This window comes from Sarcophilus harrisii, chromosome 2 (genome assembly GCF_902635505.1).
Source record: "Sarcophilus harrisii chromosome 2, mSarHar1.11, whole genome shotgun sequence".
Lineage (NCBI taxonomy): Eukaryota > Metazoa > Chordata > Mammalia > Dasyuromorphia > Dasyuridae > Sarcophilus > Sarcophilus harrisii.
This window is the reverse complement of record NC_045427.1, coordinates 370611271-370634580: the sequence shown is the minus strand read 5'-3', so window position 1 is coordinate 370634580 and position 23310 is coordinate 370611271. Positions and strand designations below refer to the sequence as shown.

General features: G+C 40.9%; 2 protein-coding genes across 18 annotated transcripts in view; one reads left to right on the top strand and one right to left on the bottom strand.

Moving 5' to 3' along the window:
- Nucleotides 1–124: 124 nt before the first annotated feature.
- On the bottom strand, nt 125–7270 carry KIF20A (kinesin family member 20A). 3 transcript variants are annotated; one of them, XR_004232109.1, is made up of 20 exons: nt 6961–7046; nt 6590–6777; nt 6164–6253; nt 5942–6061; nt 5544–5682; nt 5254–5441; nt 5027–5162; nt 4567–4761; nt 4117–4228; nt 3948–4016; nt 3616–3756; nt 3283–3448; nt 3008–3172; nt 2756–2895; nt 2520–2622; nt 2088–2295; nt 1799–1890; nt 1421–1558; nt 984–1290; nt 677–693 (listed from the first exon to the last, which is right to left on the bottom strand). XR_004232109.1 is itself a non-coding variant. In XM_031953340.1 (19 exons), the coding sequence occupies exons 2-19, from the start codon at nt 6755–6757 to the stop codon at nt 367–369; spliced, it is 2697 nt and encodes an 898-aa protein (XP_031809200.1). In that variant the 5' UTR covers nt 6758–6777; nt 7189–7270; the 3' UTR covers nt 125–366. The 3 variants fall into 3 exon arrangements, 2 of the variants coding, with proteins under 2 accessions (XP_031809200.1, XP_031809199.1); XM_031953340.1 differs by lacking the exons at nt 984–1290; nt 6961–7046 and adding an exon at nt 7189–7270 and having other exon boundaries at nt 125–693; XM_031953339.1 differs by lacking the exon at nt 984–1290 and having other exon boundaries at nt 125–693.
- Nucleotides 7271–7696: 426 nt separating this feature from the next.
- BRD8 (bromodomain containing 8) overlaps nt 7697–23310 on the top strand; it is a 30701-nt gene continuing 15087 nt past the window's right edge. For 9 of the 15 annotated variants that reach the window (XR_004232108.1, XM_031953327.1, XM_031953334.1 and 6 more), the window contains exons 1-18: nt 7793–7811; nt 9191–9287; nt 11112–11181; nt 13815–13864; nt 14064–14186; nt 14300–14380; nt 14858–14922; nt 16369–16505; nt 17347–17565; nt 17932–18076; nt 18753–18962; nt 19340–19620; nt 19877–20452; nt 21210–21303; nt 21480–21526; nt 22252–22466; nt 22675–22767; nt 22907–22975. Coding sequence is in view for 14 of the 15 variants with exons in the window: in XM_031953327.1 (XP_031809187.1) it covers nt 7793–7811; nt 9191–9287; nt 11112–11181; nt 13815–13864; nt 14064–14186; nt 14300–14380; nt 14858–14922; nt 16369–16505; nt 17347–17565; nt 17932–18076; nt 18753–18962; nt 19340–19620; nt 19877–20452; nt 21210–21303; nt 21480–21526; nt 22252–22466; nt 22675–22767; nt 22907–22975 (2591 nt within the window). In the remaining variant the exon portion in view is untranslated. Of the gene's footprint in view, nt 7812–9190; nt 9288–11111; nt 11182–13814; nt 13865–14063; nt 14187–14299; nt 14381–14857; nt 14923–16368; nt 16506–17346; nt 17566–17931; nt 18077–18752; nt 18963–19339; nt 19621–19876; nt 20453–21209; nt 21304–21479; nt 21527–22251; nt 22467–22674; nt 22768–22906; nt 22976–23310 lie in introns of all 15 variants that reach the window. The other 6 variants (XM_031953326.1, XM_031953333.1, XM_031953332.1 and 3 more) reach the window with 6 other exon arrangements.

Here is a 23310-nt window from a genome sequence, read left to right as displayed (position 1 = left end):
AACTCTAAACTAGAGAACTGCTAAACACGATGCTAAAATTAGACAACTGGCTTATCACTTTGTAAGAATCCTAACACTTAAAAATATTGCTTATACATAAGTAACAACCATTTGGAAAAAAGTCTTAACAAAGGCTAAGTGTATTTATTATAATGTACATACATACATACATACATATATACTGAGTGCATAGGAACCATTAAAAATGAAACATATATTACATATGAGAGAAAAAGCAGCTGTTGGAGTATATTATACCATCATAAAGCTCTTGGTGTATATTAAAGCTTATAAAGAACACAATTTCATGCATAGAGAAACATGCCCCACTTTAGCTCAAGTGCTAGTTTTACAATTATGTTCTTGTTAGTATTTTTTCCCAAATGGCCCAGACTTGAGTAAAGGGGAGCGCCGGGAACGAAGAATGCGACTGTAGGGACCATTTTCTGCTGGGCCTTGGCAAGTGGGGGTTCGAGGAAGCAAGTTTCGAAGGAAAGGTTTCTTTCCTGGTGGTTGCTGGGTGGGCTGCTGGTTCTCCTGGTTGGGATCTAGACGCTTTTTTGATGAAACTGAGGAGGAAGAGCCCTGCAGCTTCATGACTGTATGGTATTGCTCAGCAATGCAAGCAGCTTTCTTTCGAAGGTCCAGTTTAACTAGTATCATGTTATTTTGTAGCTCAGCTAGGGTTTGGTCCTACATTGGGAAGAGAAAGATGCTTAAGCTAACAAAAGAGCTAAATCTCAAGAATTCATCTCAAGTCTATTCCACACCCCACCCTCCCCAGCAATGTTCTAAAGGCCCAAAAGAAAGGGAAGAGGATCATGTACATAATACTAAGTACATTGGGTTGAGAAACTAATTATGGAAATCAAATCATTGGGATGAGATAACTAGATTATTTTTGGTTGTTCCCCTGAATTACAAAGGAGGTATTCCTTTTCCCTATAATATTTATAAACAACTCAAATCTTTGCTAAATTCACCTGATCCTGTTGGTTTGTCTCTGTGGGCAAATGTTTCTTGATGCCAAAACTCAGTTGATTGCAGGGGGTTACCCTAGGAACCCAGTCATTAGGTAGTAGCCGATAGACCTCCTCACTTTCTACTACGTAATATGTATATCCTCATGACTGCTTTTGTTTTATTCAATTCTAGGTTCTGCTTATCCCATAATAGCATAAATTGTTGATATCTACTTCAGAGTGTTATGAAGAAAGTGCTTTTACAAAGCACTTTAAAATGTCAGTTATTTAGCAGCCAGTCTTTTCATTATAAAGATCAACAAAAAATCTGAAAAAACAGTATAGGTTAGTGTTCAAGTATCAACAGAAGTTTCATCCTAGATCTGGGCTTTCTTCTTTACTATCCTCTGCTTCCTAAAGTGGGCAGTATGGGGCAAAGCAAAGACAGATCAGACTACCTGTCTGATCAGGATGTCATCACATATGGTCAGGGCCTGGCGGAGTTTTCCTGCTCCAGTGCTATGACAACAGGCCCTCTCTGCTGATTGAAGGGATTCTCCAAGTTTCTGTAGCTCAGTCCTCAGCAGCCTGATGTTCTGAAAAAAGAAACTGTCAATATACTGTGGCCACAACTAGCTGAAAGATGAAGTGTTAGTGGCTCACCAACCCCAGAAATATGCAGTGCAGTCCTCAAATGGATCTGGGGCAGTGTTACTAATTGAAAGAGCTGTGGCAGCAAAGAAACAAGCTAGTGAGGCTAAAAAGTAAGGATGAGTTATATAAGGTGATTGCTGTTGAGATGTGTCCCCTTCCTTCCCTTTGTTCATTCTTATTACCTTTTGTCCTTCCTCTAACTTCTTGTCCACATCTATGGTAAATGGTTTAGCTGAAGGAGGTGGATCTAACATTCTCTGATACTTCCGCAGTTCTGAGAAAAGAAAGGAGCCTGCCCAGTCAGTGGACATTAATGTTTGGATTGTCTCTCCAGAGCAATTTGGAAAGAGCTGGAATCAGATACACTAGGACTTGACACATCCTGAGAATGAAACCTCCCCTTTCCCCTCCTATCATTTATTTGTTTCAAGGGCATTACTTTGCTTTTTGGCCTCCTTACTCTTTACTTACCTTCAGTGGTAGAAGCTAGTTCTGCCCTGCACTGTTCCAGTTTGGCTTTAGTCTCCTGGAGCTGCTTGTTAGAAACAGAGGAAGCCACTCGCTGAGACCTACGCAAGGTTTGCTCAGGATCCAATTGCAGGTCTGTCCCCAGGGGCACAGACTGCTTCTTAGCTTCTTGCAGGGCTTCCTCCAACTCCTTAATCTTTTCATCCCTCTCCTGAAAGAGGAGTAGAATGCTGTGAACAATACTTAACCTTTTTAACTGTGTGATAATTTGCTTTTCCTGATGCCATTGTGAGAGCCCACTGAGAATAAAACCACAATTAATCCCATTCCATTTCCTAGAGGTCTCAGTCTCAGGGGGTCTTGGTGATAAGACACCCTAGCATCTAATTGGGGAGAAAAGTCAGGGTGGTCCCTCTGATTTTCTCTACTATTTACCTGGAGCTCTTCCTGGTAATAACTCTGCAAGGACTCCTTCAGGATCTTTAGTTTATCCTCATACATTTCTTCCAGCAACTCTTTCTGAGTATCTAAGTGTTCACTATAAAATACGATGAAAAAACAAAACAAAACAAAAGTTTTCTTTGGGGCTAAGTCAGGTATATGGAAGGAAACAGACTCAGAATTCTATTCCATGCCCAAACTCCTTCTTTAAGAGATGTGTAGGTATCTACCTGCACCATTGTTCCCGTTGTTGCATTTGCTCTATCATCTCAGTACAAATTTCATCCCGGAGCTGCACCTCCAATTTCAACTTCTCCTGACGCTCTTGTAGCAACAGCTCTTTCATGGCTTCCACCACTTGTAGCAGTTCCTAAGATAATCAGGAAACCCAGATAATTCCTGTATCCTAAATGCAAGTTATCATCTGAGTGTCCCATGTTACCTATGGAAGGCAAACCCCAGCCATCTATTTGCTTCCTTACCTCTTTGTCATACATGGAGATCTCAAATTCATCACCACTGTTTTCATCTGGTCCTTGTTCTTGCTTTGCCCCTGCCTCCAAACTGGGAGAGGCTCGTAGACTGCACTCTTTAATAAATGAATGGAGGGATGGAAGTCCTACTTTCACAGGTGGGGCATGAACAAGCTAGAGAGGAGGAGAAATCTCTTAGTTTGTACCAATGTGGGCTTTATCTCAAAAGGGTATGAACACAAGAGGAATACAACCATTTTACCTGATGAGTTCCAAGGACTCACCTGACTGGCAATGGCTGAGAACTTGGCCACATGAAGGGTCTCATCATAGGTAGAGGCACAAGGATTCACATTGACTATCATGCAGGAACGGCCACGACCTGTGAAGAAGCCCTGGAATACCCGAGTCAGCTTGCTGTCACGGAAGGGTACTAGGTTTTGCTTGAGCCTGTTAGAGGAAGAAACACAACTGAGTTCTGGAAAGACCCTAACCATTATGAAATCTTAAAGTACCAGTCTCAAGAGTGATCAGTGTCTAGTGACAGGCCTTTCCATCTGGCTATAAGCAAAATTCAGAGCCCCCCACTGTCCTTTCTGTGTTTGGACGGTATTTACCGTTGCTGGTTCTGACGTATGGCAGTAATACAGCGGCCCAGGGTATGAAGGGAAGTATTGATATTTCCTGCCTCCTTCATCCGTTCACTCATCTTCTGGTCCTTACAGCGCTCTGAGCCAGCCAGATCACACAGGGACAACCTGAATGAAGGAAGGAAAGAAGGAATTGACTCTGAACCTACCTCCTACCATCTATCTCCTGGAAAAGAATTTGATTCTAACACTGCCAACAATTCCCTGGGACATCCAGCTTTGTAACTTCCAGACCATTCCATCACCCAAAGAGAACTGCCTAGGAGCAGGTAGCCAGGCTCTGGCAACATAAAACTCACTCGCTGATCTTAGATACCACATTTCCTTCACCCTGCAGGTGCAAGATCCGGATGGAAAAAATGCTGTGGCTAAAGGAACACAAGAAAGAAGCAGGAATGAGCATATTTTCTGACAGGGTCCAAAGTTAACTTTTTTCCAGCAATGGCTGTGAATGGGCCCCCTTTTCACCTGCGACTGGAATTCTGGTTAAGGTGAGTACTGGCAAAGCTCTGATTTTTACGTCCTAATTTCAGAAGCTTCCAAGCTTCATCAGCATCCTGGATGTTAATCCAATTCAAATCTGAAGAAGACAAGGAGAAAGAGGGTAAGTTAAAAACATTTTTTTTTTTTGATATGTGAAATTTTAATCTGCCATCCCCTAGATGGCAGGTAGTCCAATACATGTTAAATATGTTAAATACAATATATGTATACATATTTATAGTTATCTTGCTGCGCAAGAAAAACCGAATCTAGAAAGAAAGAAAAAAAAACCTGAGAAGGAAAACAAAAATGCAAGCGAACAATCAACAGAAAGACTGTAAATGCTATGTATTTCTGGTCCACACTCATTTCTCATAGTTCTTTCTCTGGGTGTAGAAATATCTATTTCTTATTTCTCCTTTTTCTTTTTACTACCTTTCACATAGGGATTGCCATTTTGGTCTTCACATAGCCGGAGAGTTTGCCTCTTTCGCTGCTGGCTGGGGGGCTCCAACAAGTCAAAGATCATCTCATTGTAGATCTCAAAGAAGGAGATCCAGATAGAGAACCGAACATCAGCTGGGACACAGAATGGGGCAGTATCTGGCTCAGCCCATTTACAACATGTGTCTGTGGAAGGTACAATAAATAAATAAATCATTCACAAGTTTATTCTTGATCATTATGCTTCCTTTCTCAGTAGCAAATTTAGCAAATCTTAGGCCTTCACATAGCCAATTTGTGAATTTGTTTTGCTGACTATGTGTATTTCTTTAAAGGGCATGGTTTTTCTTTTGCAGTGAGGGGTGCAGACAGGGTGTGGTGAGAAAGAAAAAAAATAGATTTTTTTATTACATAAAGATTTTTAAAGTTAAAAAAAAAAAAAAGAACATACCTTCCACTTGGCTGAGACTGACACTGCTTTGGCTAGTAGAAGAGAGTCCAGCAATGCCACTGTCAAAACTGGCACTGGTCCCCAGTCGTAGTGATTCAGTGTTGTAGCTTTTCTTTAAAGAGGTTATCAATTCCTCCTAGAAAAACCCCGAAGAGAAAATAAATACAAGGTTTTTCTGGATGTACTCCTGTCCTTCATTGATTTGGATCTGGGAACTAGGTACTCACCTCCCGAGAGCTGCTGTTCAGCAAGGCTGACTTCTTTACCTCTTCCTGCTTCACCTGCTTGCTATCTAGCCAGATCACTTCATTAGCAAAGGAAGGCTTCAGATCAGAGGCTGGGTAGAGCTGGTTCTGAATACTATTGAAGATCACACTCAGAGAACGAGGTAGGATCCCCCCATCCTTGTTGCTACCTAGAAATATAGAAAAGCTTTACAAGGCGAGCACTAGCTCTTGAAATGCTGAGAAATCTTGCAAAAACTCACTGGAACTTCATGATGCCGAGTTTCACTCACCCTGGACAGTATGGGTCTTTCCAGAGTTTGTAACTCCATATGTATAAATGAGCCAGTTGTATCCTTTGAGCACATCTTTGACCATTTCTTTCACCGTCAGGTTGAAGAAAGATGCCTGTCCTATTTCTGGTCCAAAGATCTAGAAAGAATACAGTTCATTGAAGCCTCTTGTTTTTAACATACAATTGCTCTTTTTAACTCTCATTCAGTTCCACCAACCTATTTCTCCCCCCTGTCGACTCCCCCATAGTCAGTTCCTCCTTTATCTCTCCATTACTCCCCAGATTCAGTAACTTTGCCAATCTTCCTCTCAGTAAATATGTAGAAAAAACATTCTCCCATTGGTTATATATCTCGCTGGCAGCCTTGTTGAAAGTGCCTAGCTTCCAGCTTGATACCTGGGAAAAGGTGAATCTATGAGTGGCTTGGCCCACCCCTCTTTCATTGCTTCTCATAGCAAAAGAGTCCTTGGGTGCCTGCAGAACAAGGGTTTCCGAGTTCTCGATTCGAACACAACCCTAGCAAATGGAACACAAACAAATGTGTTAGGGAGAAGGAAGCAGCCCCGTTCCCCTTTTATATCATGTCATACAATACCAGCAACTTCCCTAGGCACTCACCTGTTCTTCCTGTCTTTCTACCTCTGAAGGGAGCAGTGGCCGAACTCTCAAATAGACTTTTACTTTCTCTGTACCGTCCTCAGGTACAACCTGCGGCAGAAACCCAGCCAAGAGAACCACCGCTTAGATTAAACAACTGTCTCTGGGCCCGAGACTATAAGTAAACAATAGATTGCTCAGGAGCAGCGCCAGGGGAATGGTCTAGACCTTTCTCTACTCATCCCAAGAGGCTGAAGAAAAGCCATTTTACTCCCTGGTTTGTATTCCTTTCCTAACAATCCTTGGAAGATCCAACCTGCCCACAAATGACCAACAAAAGCCGGCACGTGATTTGGGGGTGGGGAGTATGCTTGCCCGTGGGGGGGGGGGGGGGGGTGTGAATGGGTAAGGGGAAAGGAAACAGCGGCTGTCATCTCCGGGACTTACCTGCTCTTTGTCCTCTATCGGGGGCGGGGAGATGGCAGAGAATTCAGACAACAGGTCTTTCTGAATCCCACCTCCCAAATCAGCAGCAGTGGATTCGAACATGGGCGACACAATGATTTCTTCATCCGAGAGGAGGCCCCCAGGCGGGGTCATGATACCCCGAGACATGACAGCGGCGTCAAGTTCCTCTAGGGAGAGGAAAAGCAGCTTCAGATACAAGATAGCGGGGTGGCGGTGGGAGTACGAGACCCGCAGGTGTTGTTGACCTGTTCCCCTCTCCTTCCCCGTTCCCCGAACCCAGGACTGCGGTTACTCCGGGCAAAGCTCTGGCTCCTCGCGCCACAGACCCAGGCCTGGGGCCCCGCGCTTACCGCCCGAGTGGTCGCGGACGCTCCAGATCTCCGAGGGCTGGCCGGAGACCAGAGTCCCGGAGGCGGGGATCGGAGCCCAGTTCCTCACCCCAGGGAGATCGCTCGGGAGCCGGGGTCCAAGGGCTGCCGGGGTCCAAGGGCTGCCGGGGTCCAAGGGCTGCCGGGTCACGCTTGCCCGGGTGAGGGGCGTCTGCAAAGGACAGAGCCCCGGGGTGTGCAAACGTTTACCCGTTGGCGCGATGATTCTCCCAGCTCAGTTTCCAGGGCAAGGAATTCGCTCTGGGCTCCCCTGGAGCACGGGGGAAGGCGCTGCCCGCTACTGCGGTCCTCAAGCCCCAGTTAGTCCTGCAGCCCCCGGTCCAAGTCCGCCCCACACACGAGAGGGAGCTTTGTTTCCGATTCAAGTTTCAAACTACGCGCTCTGCTCTCTTAGCCAATCCGACGGCGAGGTCACCTATCTGCCAATCATGGCGCTCGGAAGGCGGGTTGAGTTACTAACCGTTACGGTATGGGCCTTGGGACTTTGGGCTCTGGCCCCAGACTCCTGCACCCCCCTAAAAATTCTCGACAGCCTGTCCCGCCATAAAACGTGAAGGGAAACCCAGAACCGAGGACACCATCCTCCGTGCTACTGGTTTCTTATCCAGAAGTTTTCCCGAGAACTAGAGGCTCCTCCCCAACTCTACACCATCCACCCCAAATAAACTCCATTTCCCAGAAGTCATCTGGTTGTGTGTCGACTCAGGGACCGCACTCCATTTCCCAGAGTCCCTCGGGACGGGGCTCGATAAGGACCTGCCCCTTCCCTGGTCTGGGAAGAGTCGGGGCCAAGATGGCGACAGGGACGGGCAGTGAGTGTCTGCGCTGCTCGGGAATGGGCCGCTGCGGCGGTTGTGGCAGAACTCTCCCGATCGCCTTCCCCCTTCCCCTTACAGCTCGAGGGTTGGGATTCGCAGAGTCCTCGGCCTGGGGGCTGTGTGAGATCCGCGCTAGGCGGGACTCGAGCTTTCTGAAGGGGCCGCCGAGGAGGGGATGTTATGGAAGGGTTGTTTATGGACGGGCCCGGGCCGTGTGCCGAGACCTCGGCGGGGGGAGGGGGACGGAGGGGGGGGGGGCGGAGCGGATCAGCTAGGCCTCAAAACGCCGGCGGCCGGGGAGAATGGAGTCCCTTACCCGCCCTCGCCCCTCCCTGCTTGTCTCCAGACTGCTGCGTTCCCTGCGGCATGGGAGGGGCGAGGCCTCCTCCGGCCTAGCCTGCGGTCAGCGGCTCAGATTTTCCAGCAAAACATATGGATCTTGAGGCTATGCTACGATCTTCGAGCCCAGACCCGGGGATCCAGAACTAGACTTTCCCTCCCGATAGACGGAGGGACGTTAGAGCTGGGGGAACCTAAGACGTTAGGCGGCCTACCCCTCCTCTTTTTATTTTATTTTATTTTTTGTTTAACCCCTTTGAAAAAAACAGCTACATCCCTGCAGTAGAAAGATTATGGAACTAGGAGTTGGGAGGCATGGGTTCTTGCCCAGGCGTGATTACTCAGTTATTTTTTTTAAGATCTGTATCTAGCCGCTTGTGATTTTTAGGCCTCAGTTTCCTAAACTAAAGGGATAGGAAAAAGCGGTGTTGGACTACATGTATTGTGTGGTACATGGGAAAGAGCAGAAGATTATGAAGTCAGAAGGCCTGAGTGCAAACTCAGCTCCCCTACTTAATAAGTGTGAGAGATCTTGGGCAAGCGATTTAGCCTCCCTTTTATTCATTTGCAAAATAAGGGAATTGGCCTAAATCATATAATTTGGAGTTTATAGATAGGCTCCTAAATAGATCTCAGTAAGTCTGAATTTGAATGGAAAAAAATAGATCTTTATTTCAAAATAATTGGATTCCTGTTTATTTTTATGCATTTAAAAACATTGACTAAGGGAAACTAAAGGTTTCACCAGACTGTCTAAAGGAGTCCATGATAAAAAAAAATGTAAGAATCCCTGAACTGGATGATTTCTATGTTCTTAACTCCCTCTACCTTGTTCTCAAGGTAGGAGATTGTTAGGAGATTTGAAAGTATGGAATAAGTTCAAAGTGGATTGCTCCCCATTCTTTGATGAAATCTAAAATGGAAAGTGTTATATGGAGACTAATATGGTTTAATCCACTTGGTTGGTACAAGATCTTTGCTTGGGAGTGGCATCTTTTCATTGGGCTCTCAACTAGTTTCCTTTTTCTTTACAGAACACAAGCTGCTGAGTACTGGCCCCACAGAGCCATGGTCTATTCGGGAGAAACTATGTCTGGCCTCCTCTGTCATGAGGAGTGGAGATCAAAACTGGTAAGATAACCTAGGATATCAAATGTAGGATTGAAGTAGTGTGGGACATTGAAATTGCTGGGTAGCTTTCCTGTAGTTGGAGGTTGGTTCATCCATAGGAGCAAGGAGATAGGATAAACTTAACTATTATCTCAAGATTTATGAAATTCCAGGGGAATAAGGGAGAAGGATCTTGAATCTTATTTAGCTAAATCTTTTTGTGATTTTTACAATACAATAACACCAGACTAGTCATCTGCTCTGTTAGTTAGTTTTTAAAGTCACTTTTTAAATATCTTGTTTTCCATTCAATCCAACCTCCATTTAGGAAGGTTACACTATTAACTTAAGTGAGAACTAGTTACTCATTAAATAATAGATATTGTTTTCTACAAGAACCTTTCTAAATTTACTTTCTGGTGTTCACCTGTGTTCTTAGTTGGAATTTTGTAATGAAAAAGTTTGAAAATTACTTTTTAGCAATTACTGAGTGGTTGCCAAAATTTATAACACAGTAGCCCTGTTTCCCCCATGCATTCGTAGAAGTATGTTCAGCTGTGGTAGAAAATAGTATCAAGTTATTCAGGAGTCATTCTTTATCTTCATAAAATAATGGAAAAACTACTGGCTTTAAAGGCAAAAGACCTGGGCCTGATTTCCTGCTTGAATGAATATTGAGCTTAGTTACAAACCAGGTATTTCCTAATATAATGGTGGCTGATGTGGGAGCAGCATGAAGTTATTATAAGCTTTTTAAATTCATATGTATAAAAACATTGTCTCTCTAACTTTTATTTCCAACAGCTCCTGTATAATTGTTGTAATTAAGGAATGTTTCAAATGTATCTAGGTACTTCAGGAAGTAATAAATGCAAATTTTTAGAAATGTTATAGAATTCTTAATATCTTTTAGTCATTAGATAATTTCTTTTAGATTGCTAATATTAAAATTAGTGTAACAAAGAGGTGGATTTATTTTACATTAAAAAGGGGTCTTCATGTACAAAGCCTGGTAATAACTCTTAAATCTGCAGAATGGGAAACTCCCTATGTTACAAGAGTATTGTGTGGCAATTGCTTTGGAAACTTAAAAGCACTATATAAATGTAAGTTATTACATGTAGGAGTATGGTAGTGATATTGTTGATCTGCATCATTTTGAGAGTATAATATGATAGAAAGAACACTTTTTTAGAGGTGTGTTTTTGTTGTGGGTCAGAACAGAGGCTGAATCCTACAGGTCCCTATTGGATATTTCTGGGCCAATTACCCATTCTTTCCCAGCTTTAGATTTCTCATCTTTAAAATGAGCATGATAATACTTGTATCATTTGCCTAATAGGGTTATTGTGAGGAAATTTCTTTGTAAACCTCAAGTGTCACACAGCCAAAGACTAGAATAAACAAAAAAAAAATGCCAGTTTGTTTAAACCCAACAAACTCAAATAATATTTTACTGTAGTATAAAATCCAAATCAGCTTTTCACAAAACATCTAGTAAACTGGTACTATATTTATTTATTTTTAAGGTATTTGAGCCATAGCAAAATTAAAATCCTGATATCTTTTCCAAACAGATACAATGTTAGCTACTTATTCTTGCTCTTTCTCACCTAGAAGTTCTATTTAGAAATATTCTTTTCATTCCAAATGACTTCTGTGTGTTCATTTCCATATTCAGAAGTTTGTTCCCAACTGTAATCCTTTTGGTTTTAAAAGTGTGGCTCCTAACCTATGGACCTGAAATTCCCAACATATCTTTTGTCCTCTCATGATGGAGTTTTATAGTATGTTGTGGTCCAAGATTGATGCTTTGAAGGTCCTTATTTTTTTCTTTTTTTGTAGGGTGTCAGTTAGCAGAGCAATCAAGCCCTTTGCTGAACCTGGCCGACCTCCTGACTGGTTTTCTCAGAAAGTAAGCTCCAGGGAGAGTGTCCTTCTATAGCAGTCTTTCCCACCTAGTCCTATTAATTTAATTAGAAGACCTTTGCCATGTTGAGAGAATTTAAAGATAAGGCATTTATATAGGAGATCAGTGAAAATTGTCTTTTTATTCCTTATTACCTCTTCTTCAAATTTACCTATTTGTATTGAGGGTACCACTATTTACCAAGTTTTAAAATCTTGGGGAATTTTTTTTTTTTAATTAAACTTACTTTTTTCAACTAATCAAAATCTAACATCTCTCCCTCCAACCACCAACCATTCCCCAATTCCTCACTGAAAAAGAAGGAAAAACGAAGCTCCAAATATGTTAAAGCAAAACAAATTCTCACATTAGTCATCTCAAAAAAAAAAAAAAAGTCTCATGTTCCACATTGAGTCCTCACCTCTTTGTCAGGAAGTAGGTAGCTTACTCCAGTTGTCATTTCAAAGTTGTCTTTCTTCACAACATAGTTGTTATATTCATTGCTCTTGAATCATTCTTAACTCTTCTTTTCCCTTACCCAGGTCCTTGTTGATTTTTTTACCCCCCACAACTTCTCTCAAATCATCTTTTTCTCTCTTCATACCCTAACCATTCTAGATTAGCCTCCTATCACCTCTTTGATTAGAGAAGTTAGTTACTGGTTAGCATGGCTTCCATTCTTCTCAATGATACTTCTAAACAAAGTAAGTTAGCTCATCTCTATGAAGTGAAAATCTTCTGTTTGCCTTGTAAGAACCTTCAGTGGCTCTCTATTGATTTTGGAATAAGATAATAGTTAACTTTTGTATAGTATTTACCATAAATACTTTACAATTATTATCTTATTTGTATATTCTTATTTTAGAGATGAAACTGGGGCAAACAAAGGTTAAGTGACTTGCCCAGTGTCACAGAGTTAGTGTCAAAAGTCAGATTTTAACTTAGGTTTTTCTGATTCCAGGCCCAATTCTCTATCTATTTTGACACTTAGTTATTTTACAAATTAAGTTTGGTGTTTAAAGAAATTTACAGATTGAATCCTTTCTTCTCTCCCCCTACCCCATGTTTAATGTTTATTGCTACCTATCCCTCTTGCATTCTGTTGTACTGATGATAATCAAACTTACACAAAAAGATAACTTTTTTAAAAAGGCTATGATAAAAGCTAAATATTTGGTCCTAGTGTTTGTAATATATCTTTATAGCTATTGTAGTAGGTGATAAAGCCCTGAACTATCTAAATAGCTGTATGAGTGAGAAGATTGAAGAATTGTAAAGGTAGAAAAGACTTAATTAAGGGAGATTGAGGAATGGAAGATGACAAATATTTTGAACATGGGTGACTAAAAGGGATAGTGGTGCCCTTGATAAGTAATAGTGACTTTTGGAAGAGGAATGGTTTTGGTATAGTGATTTACTAGTAAATGTTTAACAATTGGCACTCTAGTGGGAATGGGAGATGGAGTAGAGGGGAGGATATACATATAATACACTTGTAAGTTTTAATCTTCATTATTAACACATTCTCTACTTTCTTAAGTCTAGACAATCAACCAAACAATAATTTAAGCCCCGATTTGTAGAATTTGATTTTGTTTATTCATGCTCAAAATTTTAATTCTCTTTAAAGAGCCAGTTTGAACTGACTCTAGTACATGGCTGGTTTGGTGGGAAAGGTAATATAATGAAATCTGTAATACAGATCACAACCATCACATTCCTGTTTATCCTATATTGTTCCCATTGTCCCACAGGAAACAAATAGGTGAAAGAGATAGGGAACTTCAGTGAGGAGGAAATGTTTAGGTATGGGGAGCATTGGGGAGAGATGATAGGAAATGGCACCTCTGCATTTACTGCAGATATTTGGATCAAGGTTCTGCTACAACAGAAGGTGAAGTAGGAGAGTACTGATTTATAATAAATAAATACGGTCATATAGATGTATTGGAATAAGCACACACTTGGCTCTTGTGGGGAGCCCATAAAATCTATCTTCTTGTCCTCCAATTGGTTGATTCTTTGCCCTTGCTATCGTGCCATGGCTCCTTGGGGATAGATAAACCTCCATTTTAGAGGCTGGTTATATAATTATGAGAATGCTTTGAAAAGTCTTTAATTCCCTAGTCATCATTAGTATTCCCTCCCTCCTAGAGTCACTGTGTATATATTTATTCATCTCCCTAGTAGAATATGAGCTTCTTGACTTCAGGAAGTGTTTTGTACTTTGTTGAATTAATTGGATTCAATCCTTCTTTTGATAGTGTAATCCTCTGTTTCTATTCCATCTCTTCTCTCTGACAACTCCTATTCAAAACTCTTTTCTTTAATTATCTTTGCAAAGATATACATGCTGTAGGCCAGGTTTGGAACTGGTGCTAATGATCTGCTTTGGTTACAAAGTTTGTCTTTTAGAAACTACTTCCTTTCCCCTCCCTTGGTTTGGTTTCAGTTCATTGGGTCAATAAAAAACCAGATCCTTCCTTGAGCTGTTCAGCTGTTGTTTGTTAATAATAATAATAATAATAATAATAACTAACATTTATATAGTGCTTACTATGTGCCAGACATTGTGCTAGGCACTTTAGAATTACTCTCTCATTTGATTTCATTAGATTCTCGATTCTTTGTTTCCATAGCATTGTGCTTCCCAGTATTCGGAACTTCTAGAGACCACTGAGACCCCAAAGTGAGTGACAAGCCAAGGGATTTGCCAAGTGTTTCTAGGCATATTTATGAGGTAGAGGGAAGTTATTAGGAAAGTTCTATTGATGGGAGGTATAATTAGAACAGAAAGTAGTTATGATTAAATGGTGGGGAAATTGAGGGCTATTAGTTGAGTATGGGGGAGATATTCTTTTGCTATTACGTGGATTGTCCTTTTCCAGGCGGAAACGTGGTGAAAAGGGGGAAGTGGTAGAAACAGTAGAAGATGTTATTGTTCGGAAACTGACTGCTGAAAGAGTTGAGGAGCTGAAAAAAGTAATTAAGGAGACACAGGAAAAATACAGGTATTTATCAGGTGCTGAGAATCAAAAAATGATCACTTTTAATAATGGGCCAGAATAGAAGCTAAGTGTTGAAAAGTGGATAAAAACCAAAAGATCTTTTTCTCTCCCTGAAGACAACTGAAGAAAGATGCAGAACTTATCCAAGCTGGACATATGGACAACCGACTCGATGAACTATACAATGACATTGCAATGTGGGTAGTATTGGCCTCATCTCTGTGTATCTTTTCTCCCTTTCTGTTAGAGAAAGCCTGGTCTGTATATTCTGCTTGCTTTCCCTTTAAACTTTAGGGGTAGTTTTAAAGGGGAAAGCTACTAGATAGCTTACATAGGCACAATGACCTTTGTGGAACTAGTTCTAGAAGGTGATTTCTAAAAACACCATTACATTGTCATTATTTGGCTTTTGTCCCCAATGCCAAATTTAGCATTTTACACCTAGTAGACACAAGTTTTGGTGCTGTTAAATTGGTTCTCACTGGAAAAATGATAGTTTCTACTCTCTCTGAGTCTAGAACTCGGAGATAAGCTTGATCTTAATCTTTTCTGGCTTTACTGATGAGGGATTCTCTAAAAGAGACTCAGCTTATTCTAGCAGAGTATTCCCAGGACACTATTGAATTGGAAGAATAGAGCTAACTGGCAGCTAACATCTTATGTCCTCTGTTCAGGAAAAAAAAACTGGAGGAAGAAGAGGCTGAAGTGAAGAGGAAGGCCACAGATGCTGCATATCAGGGTGAGCGGAGACACAAGGTATTTTTTTCAGAGTTAGACGATATAGCAGATTATATTGTAGAAGAATAACTGGCCTTTCTTCAATTTATTTCACAATTTTTCTTTATTTTCTTTATTTATTTTTTTTCATATTTATTGACCTAAGCCCACAAATACACTTAGGAGGCCAAATAATGTTTCAGAAAATGACAGCAGGGAATTTTGAACTCTGCTTGTTCCTCATCCGACCCTAAATGGGTGTGATTGGAGGAGAGCACAGAATTGTCCAGACATCAAACTTTAGAAATTAAATATTTCTTAAATTGAGGCTCAGTGGACTTAAATAGTTTTTGAAATGAAACAAATTATGAATAATTACTTGAAAAAATTCTTGAATTCATCAGTCAGAAAGATAAATTAAAACAGCTTTGCAATACAGTCCCACATCAGATTGGAAAAAATAATTCGTAAATGGTAGATCTTGTTGCTGACAAATTGTAGAAACAGATATACTTGTTTTTTTAAAAATTATTTGTTGGTTTAATGATTCGGTTATTGGGATCATACTCTGAAATGAAAAAGTTAATCAGAAACAATAACCAAAAAAGCCCTACTGCCTTTTCAAAAGATTGGAAACAATCTAAATGTTCAATAAAGGGAAGTTGAAAAATAAATTTAGATATTTTCATGAATTGCCATGATATAATTAAGGTCACACATGAATAATATAAGTATATTTGAAATATGTTTTTGTAAAATAGTGTAGGACTAGGGACTGGACTTATGATTTCATTGATTAAGCAAACACCCCCTACCAAGGCAACTTGGTACCTTATTGGCAATTTGCACTCTTAGAAAGATTCCTGGATTAAGTGATTCACTTGAACTAGTAGGTTTCAGATCCTAGGCTTAAACTCCATTCTTCTGATTTCTAGATTTCTCTGTTCACTACACCATTATAATCTTTACATAATGTGAATAAGGCAAATCAAGAAAAATGAAACTAGAAGAAAAGTGTTGTAACTTATGACAAATAAGATGAGTGAATGTGAGAATAGACAAATAGAAATTTACTAAGAGGAAGTGACAGAAATATTTTATTTTTCTATATTTTAAAACTAAATGCAAATATTTATTAGCATTTTTTAAAAAGTAAATTTATTTACATGGATTCATGTATGTGACTTGAGAACTTCTCAAAAACAGTAAGTATAAGCTTCTTTTGAAGAAAGGTGATAAAGACCATTCTATCTGATGCCATGGACCATTAGGATTATGAAATGAGTTTGCTAGGTAACTGATAAAAGGAAGTTGAACTTAAGGAAGAAATTAGACTGGAAAAAGATGCTTTTCCCAAATTGGTTTTCTTTTTCTAATTTTTTATTAATGCCACAACTAGCTTTGTAGCACATACAAATTAATGTCTGTCTTTTGTTTTGAGACTTTGGTTGGTGTTTGTTTGTTCTAGCTCGACAGGCAGTGAAAACACCACCTCGGAGATTACCAAGTGTGATGGTCCGATCCCCTGCAGGTTCTACTTCTCCAGGAGGTGACTATCCATTGGGTGACTTGACTTCATCAGCTATTGAAGAGGCCAGTCCTGGGGTAAGTATGTTCTTATTTTTGGTGAAGTCATTGCTGCTGGGAGGATAAGGCAGCACACAACTATGAAATAAGAAAATCATTTAAATACTAGCCAATATCCATGTTCCTCCAAATTTCTCTCTTATTATGAAAATTGGGGCAAAGCTAGGTGGAGCAGTGAATAGAATGCCAATCCTGGAGTCAAAACTGTTTTCCCAAATCTGGCTTTGGAGACTTACAAATTCTGTGATCCTGGGCAAGTCATTTAACCCTATTTGCCTCAGTTTTCTCATTTGTAAAATGAGTTGGAGAAGAAAATACTTTCCTTCAAAGATTCTTAATATCTTTGCCAAGAAAACCCCCAAATGGGGTCATGTATCAGACATGGCTGAAAAAGGACTAAATAAAAAAAAATTGAAGTTCCATGCATTGAGCTGGAAGAGGCCTGATGACTGAGTCTTATGTAGGGACATGCAAAAACTGGAAAAGAAAATGTTGTAGGAGTTCATTAAGATCTCTAAACTTAAGAGGGTTGAATCCAGGGATTTGCTTTTTTAGGTTGAGAAATTAAATAGACAAAAAAATTTGATAGACATCATCTAATTCATTATTAGCAAAAGGGGAGTGGGAAGTTTTACTGAAGACTAAGAGGGAATGTAGTGTTGATTTGGGTTTTGAGGAGGTATGGGCTTTGTCTTGTGAATAAGAGATTTTTCTAGGCATTTGGTTTGGGACTTAGATAGAAAAGGGGGGCGGGGGCAGGGAGAGTGAGGAGAACCATATAGATAAGTGATATAAGATTCCAGATTAGTAGAGACCTTGAGTTTGAGAAGTCAGATACAGGTTCTCTGTTGTCTCTTAGGTAAACCCTGGGACACTGCCGAGTACCCCAGTTACCTCGTTTCCTGGGATTCCTGATACCCCTCCTCCAGGCTCTGCACCCTTAGAAGCCCCCATGACCCCAGTCACAGATGACTCACCCCAGAAAAAGATGCTTGGACAGAAAGCAACTCCACCCCCCTCCCCTCTGCTGTCAGAGCTCTTGAAGAAGGGCAGCCTCCTGCCTACTAGCCCCAGACTGGTATGGAGACTTCTGTGGGTGTTTGAGAGCTATAGTGATTTAATACTTGGAAGGGAGTTGTCTGGGGTTTAAAATGTTGTGTTGTGTTTTTTCCCTTAGAAAGGTCCAAAAGCGGGAGTGGTCTCCTAGCTCTTTTACAGGGTGCTTTGAGTCCTGAGGCATTTGAACCACAACTTTCTGAGGTCTCTTTCCTAGAGAATATATCTTTTAACAAATGGGAGTCTATGTGTTATATGGGTCTGGAATTTTTTTCTTGTCAGATTGAGTATAGGCTTAGTTTTATAAAATTTGATCCATTGCAGGAGTTTCTTTGGGTAGATTAGGGAAATCTCAAATGTTGCCTTCACTTTTCTTTTTCTCTAATAGGTCAGTGAGAGTGAGATGACTGTGGCTTCTGGCCACCTAAACAATGCAGGTGTTCTTCTAGAGGTAGGCGGGGTCCTTCCTATGATGCATGGAGGGGAAATGCAGTCAACACCCAGCACTGTTGCAGCCTCTCCTGCTGCGTCAGGTAAGTCTGTGTTGCGCTTTCCTTTTGGTTTTTTCAAAGTTTTTGATACAGTTATTGGTGCATTTTGAGTGATTTTTCAAATGTGTAACTAATATCATTCAAAGATGGGGTGATGGCTTGTGATTTGTTGGTATATTTTTTGACACTTTAGCCTCACCTCAAACTATTTTGTTCACAGACCATATAAAGCTTCAGAATTTGAAACCCCTCACTCTACCCTTCCTGAAGAATTGAGTAGCATAGACTGAATAATGTCAGTGTTAATAAGATGAGAGGGAAGGGAGAGGAGTGACCTGGACAGTGAGGGAAGGGTTCATGTGGTCAGTAGAACTGGTATTAGTTTTGGTACCTAAATAAAAATGTGTTTGGCAGTTAGGACCTACCAGTATAGCTAGGAAAAAGAAGAGGATTTTGTTGACTTTACCAGCATTGGTTGCTTTCTTTGTTCATCTTCCTATCAAGTATGTGATTAGTGTCTTGATGGCTCATTTCAAGCATAGATAATAACTGGAGGTTTCTGAGTGATGTGTGTATAGGGCCTGTTTAACACAGAATTTTCTTTCATCCTCTGATTTCTGGTGAATGATTGTTGATTGAGTTTTAGAGAAATTAGCTATTGCTTTCTATTCATGTGCTTTTCTGCCAATTCCGTTTTGTGTACCTCTTTGTCTGTTAGGTGCTCCTACTCTTTCCCGGCTTTTAGAAGCTGGTCCTACACAGTTCACCACACCTCTCACTTCCTTCTCTGCTGTTGCCAGTGAGTCTCCAGCTAAACTTCTACCACCCCCTGTAGAGTCTGTACCCCAGGCTACCATTGTTATGATGCCTGCATTGCCAGCGCCATCCTCTGCTACAGCTGCCGCCACATCAGAAAGTGTAGTTCCAGGTGCGTCCCTGACCCTAGATACTTAAAAGGCCACTTGTTCCAAGATTGCAGAGTTCCCATTTGGGCTGTAGGGAGGAAAAATATGACTAAGAACATCAGCCCACTTCAGATTTTTATTTCCTGTATCTACACACTGATGCTCTTAGAAAAACTGTGAGAGGGAGGTGGGCGGTCTTGAAAGCATGGAAAGAAAGGGTGGATATTGGGGCCAGGTTCTTACTTTTGTTTCCTGGATGAAACTGGGGAAGGGTAAACATTCAAGAAGGTTCTTCTTGGTCTAAATGGTTAAGTACTTAACACGTGTCTCTCCCAGGTATATTATTGGTGGCCAGTTTGTACCTGATAATCTCCTGAAGTGTTTTATTCTTCTTGTTTAGTAAGTCAGCCTGACACTCGGGTACCTATGGAGGCGGTGAGCGATCAGCATACTGTGACTGTTTCCATGGACAGCAGTGAAATCTCCATGATCATCAACTCTATCAAAGAGGAATGTTTCCGATCTGGGGCAGCTGAGGCCTCTGGAGGATCAAAAGCCCCCAGCATTGATGGAAAAGAAGATTTGGACCTGGCAGAGAAGATGGACATTGCTGTATCTTACACAGGAGAAGAGCTGGACTTTGAGACTGTGGGAGATATCATTGCCATCATTGAGGACAAAGTAAGTACCCAACTGAAGTGGAGAGAGTATCGCATGAGACTTGTCCAGTCTTTTCCCCCAGCCTTTACTCCATCAGTGAGAATAGAAATTTCTTCTGCTTCTATCTCTATCTTCCTTTTGTGGTTCATAAAAAACGTGCCTGACCCCATAGTTGCTATTGTCAAACAGGAAGCTGTAGATTCAGATCATCTCCTAATGAAATTTTTGGGCCAAAGCTTCTCTTGATAACTTTATTACTGTCTGTATTATGGAACAGGTTGATGATCATCCAGAAGTCTTGGATGTGGCTGCTGTAGAAGCTGCCCTGTCATTCTGTGAAGAAAATGATGACCCCCAGTCCCTGCCTGGCCCTTGGGAGCATTCTCTTCAACCAGAGCAAGAGAAGCCAATCCCTGCTCCCTCAGCAGACATGACAGTCAAGCAAGAGAGGCTTGACTTTGAGGAGTCAGAGACCAAGGCAATCCGTGATCTGGTAGACATTGTGGAACCAAGTGCTGAGATCAAAGTTGAACCAGTAGAGCCGGAGCCCAGTATTCCCAGTCCTGAAGCAGCAGCTGGAGTTGTTATAGCAACAAACACAGAGCCGCCTGAGCTTAGAAGTCAAGATGTAGAAGAAGAACCTAGAGGTGGTGTTGGTGTTGCTGTTGCTGCTGCCACTGCCACCACCAGTGCTGTTGTCACCGCTGCCACCACTGTTACCACTGCTGCTGCAGTGGCTGCAGCTGCAGCAGCTGTGGCTGCGGCCACAGCTGCTGCCGCAGCAGAAATTCCTGAAGTGGAGACCTTGATTGGGAAAGTTGATGAGCCTGCCCATCCTACAGTAAAGATAGAGGTATCAGGAGAGTGGGTGGTAGGTGTAATGTTCTCTCTGAACGTAATGTTGTCTGTTGAGGTTTTCCTGGGGTCTCTGGAGGCAGCCTTCGTTTCAGTTCAGTAATCACCACAAGCATAGCCAGGCATTAAGAGTCCAGATCCTTTATATTTTCTTTCTGGGGCTGGGCAGCTTTCGGGAGAACCTTTCAGTCTGGCCTTGGTCTTAATGGGAGAAGTGCAGGAGCCCAGGCCAGCCACCAGGAAGATCAAAGATCGAATTGAATTTCTCCCCTTGATTGTGAGAGCTTAAGCTCCTGCCGCCAGTCCTTTGCCTTCTCTCTGAATGAATCCTGGCTGAGGCTCCTAGCTTATATGCCCCACACTGAGTATAAACCATTCATTATATCACTAGGAAACCATTATTTGTTGTAGGATTAAATCAGTGCTAAACTAATTTTAACCATTGTCTCTTCAATTCCACTTAGTACCTTGTTTCAAGTTCTGGCCCATAACAGTAGATTAAATTGAGATAGAGAAGTGACAGAGGACATGGTTTCCCATTTCCCAGTGACATGATAGCATTAGAGTTTTTCTTACAAATGCTATATTGAGTACTACCTGAATCCCATAAGCCATGCATGATAAGGAGAAATCTATCCCATTCCTGCTTATGATACAAGGTTGTGGTTGAGTACGTAGATGGGACTTGGCATTTCTCTTTTTGGTCTCATTGTCAGATTTTTGTATACTAAGTGTTATGTGTTTTTTTCTTTTAGGCTTCCCCTGAAAGTGTGATATCTTTCCCACATGTTCAGAATCCCAATGAAGATCCTTCAGAGACAGATAATCAGCACAAGTTTGAGTTGTCAGGTAAATTAAGAAAGTTATGCTCTCCAGGCAGCCAACTCAAGGGAATCAATTCTTATTTTTGACATAATTTGAGTTATGGATAGCCAGTAGAGGAGCAGAGGTCAGTGTGAAAGGAAAGAGCACCAGTAGAAGAAATTTGTAAGGAGAAATACTTGAAGTGTCTCTTTTCTCTGCAGATTCAATGAAAGAAGAATCGGGAACTATTTTTGGAAGCCAGATAAAGGTAATTTAATATTTTCTTTCTTTTTGCCACATGACTTGATGTTGCATAGCAATGCCTTACAATTTCAACATTTCCCTCCTCCCCCCCCTCCCCCCTCCAATTTTTCTGAGATTTGAATGTTAGGAGGGAAATGAAACAATTGATTCTAGGTATTGAGCAAGATTAAATTATCTCTACTACAATTTTGTTCATTTCTTATGTCAGAGCTACATAAAGCTTATTTTAGTGCTTTATACAAATGGCAGTGCATTTGATAAAAATTGGAAATACCAGAAAATGATGTCAGGGTAAAGAGCTATATATAAATAGGCAAGGAAAAAAAAAAGATTTCATTTCAAAAAAAGGCAAATTGTCTAAATAGAAAGGTTAAATCTTTCTCTGCCTCTCAGAGAATCTGCTTTCCAGATTTCAGAAAGTAATTAAAAGTGAACTTGTAAAATGACATATCATTAAATCCATTTGATTTTTGTGCTTGAAAAAGCCAAGTATGGGATGGGCCTCATAGTTTAGACTTACTTAGAAACTTATGTCTTAAGTTCCTGGGTGTGTTAAGCTTTTCCAAAGCCATAATTCTTGATCTTTGTACAAGTGATATTTTGAACCATATAGGTAGTGCGGGTGGATGAGACACAGTCAGTAGATGTGAGTATTAGGCTTTTATAACTAATTTAATTTGATTGATTCCAGATCAGAAGTTTGCTGATTGTAACTATCTTGTATTTCAGGATGTCCCAGGTGAGGATGAAGATGAAGATGGGGCCAGTGAAGCAGCTAGCTTAGAAGAACCCAAGGAAGAAGATCAGGGAGAGGGTTATCTGTCTGAAATGGATAATGAGCCTCCTGTGAGCGAGAGTGATGATGGCTTTAGTATTCATAATGCTACTCTTCAGTCCCACACTTTAGCAGACTCCATCCCCAGTAGCCCTGCATCTTCACAATTGTGAGTTTTAAATATTCTTAGACTTGCGGGTAGGGAGGAGGGTAGGAAATAGTTTACCTTTTTGTCTTGTTTCATCTTCTTATCCTCTTTCATCTTTTGATCTGGATTAAAGGGTAATCTCAGAGTGACTGAGAACCCTGGAAGTATATTCTCTTGAATCTGTGCCTGATGTGGGACTCCTATATCTCACAGGCTCTTTTTATTTCAGTTCTGTTTGTAGTGAGGATCAGGAAGCAATTCAGGCCCAGAAAATATGGAAGAAAGCTATCATGCTGGTATGGAGAGCTGCAGCCAATCACAGGCAAGTAAGATTTTTGTCCAAGTCAAAGGTAGGATGCTCTCTGTCTCATCCAAGAAATAATAGGCTATGTAACAGGAAATATTACTAATATTTGTACTAGTAAGTAAGGTGAATTTATAATGTCTTTTATTTTGGACAGGTATGCCAATGTCTTCTTGCAACCTGTCACGGATGATATAGCACCTGGTTACCATAGCATCGTACAGAGGTAAGCAATGGTTTTGGTACTTTAAGCAGATACATGACTTGGAGAATATATAGCAAATTTCACATTCACTTAAAACAATTATTAAATACCTCCTTATGAAGAAATTGTTGAAGAAATGTTCCTTGCCTTTGTGCAACTTAAAAATATGTAATGAATGCATTAAAAAGATGAAAAGCAAAATGAACTCCAAGAGGCAAAAGATGGAAATCAGCTGGGATAGGGAAAGTACAGAGAATAATAATAAGCATTTCTAAAGTGCCCACATTGTATAGGCATTGATATTTCTACAGAATGTCTTTATAATACTAACATGTGTTGACATTTGAGATAAGCTT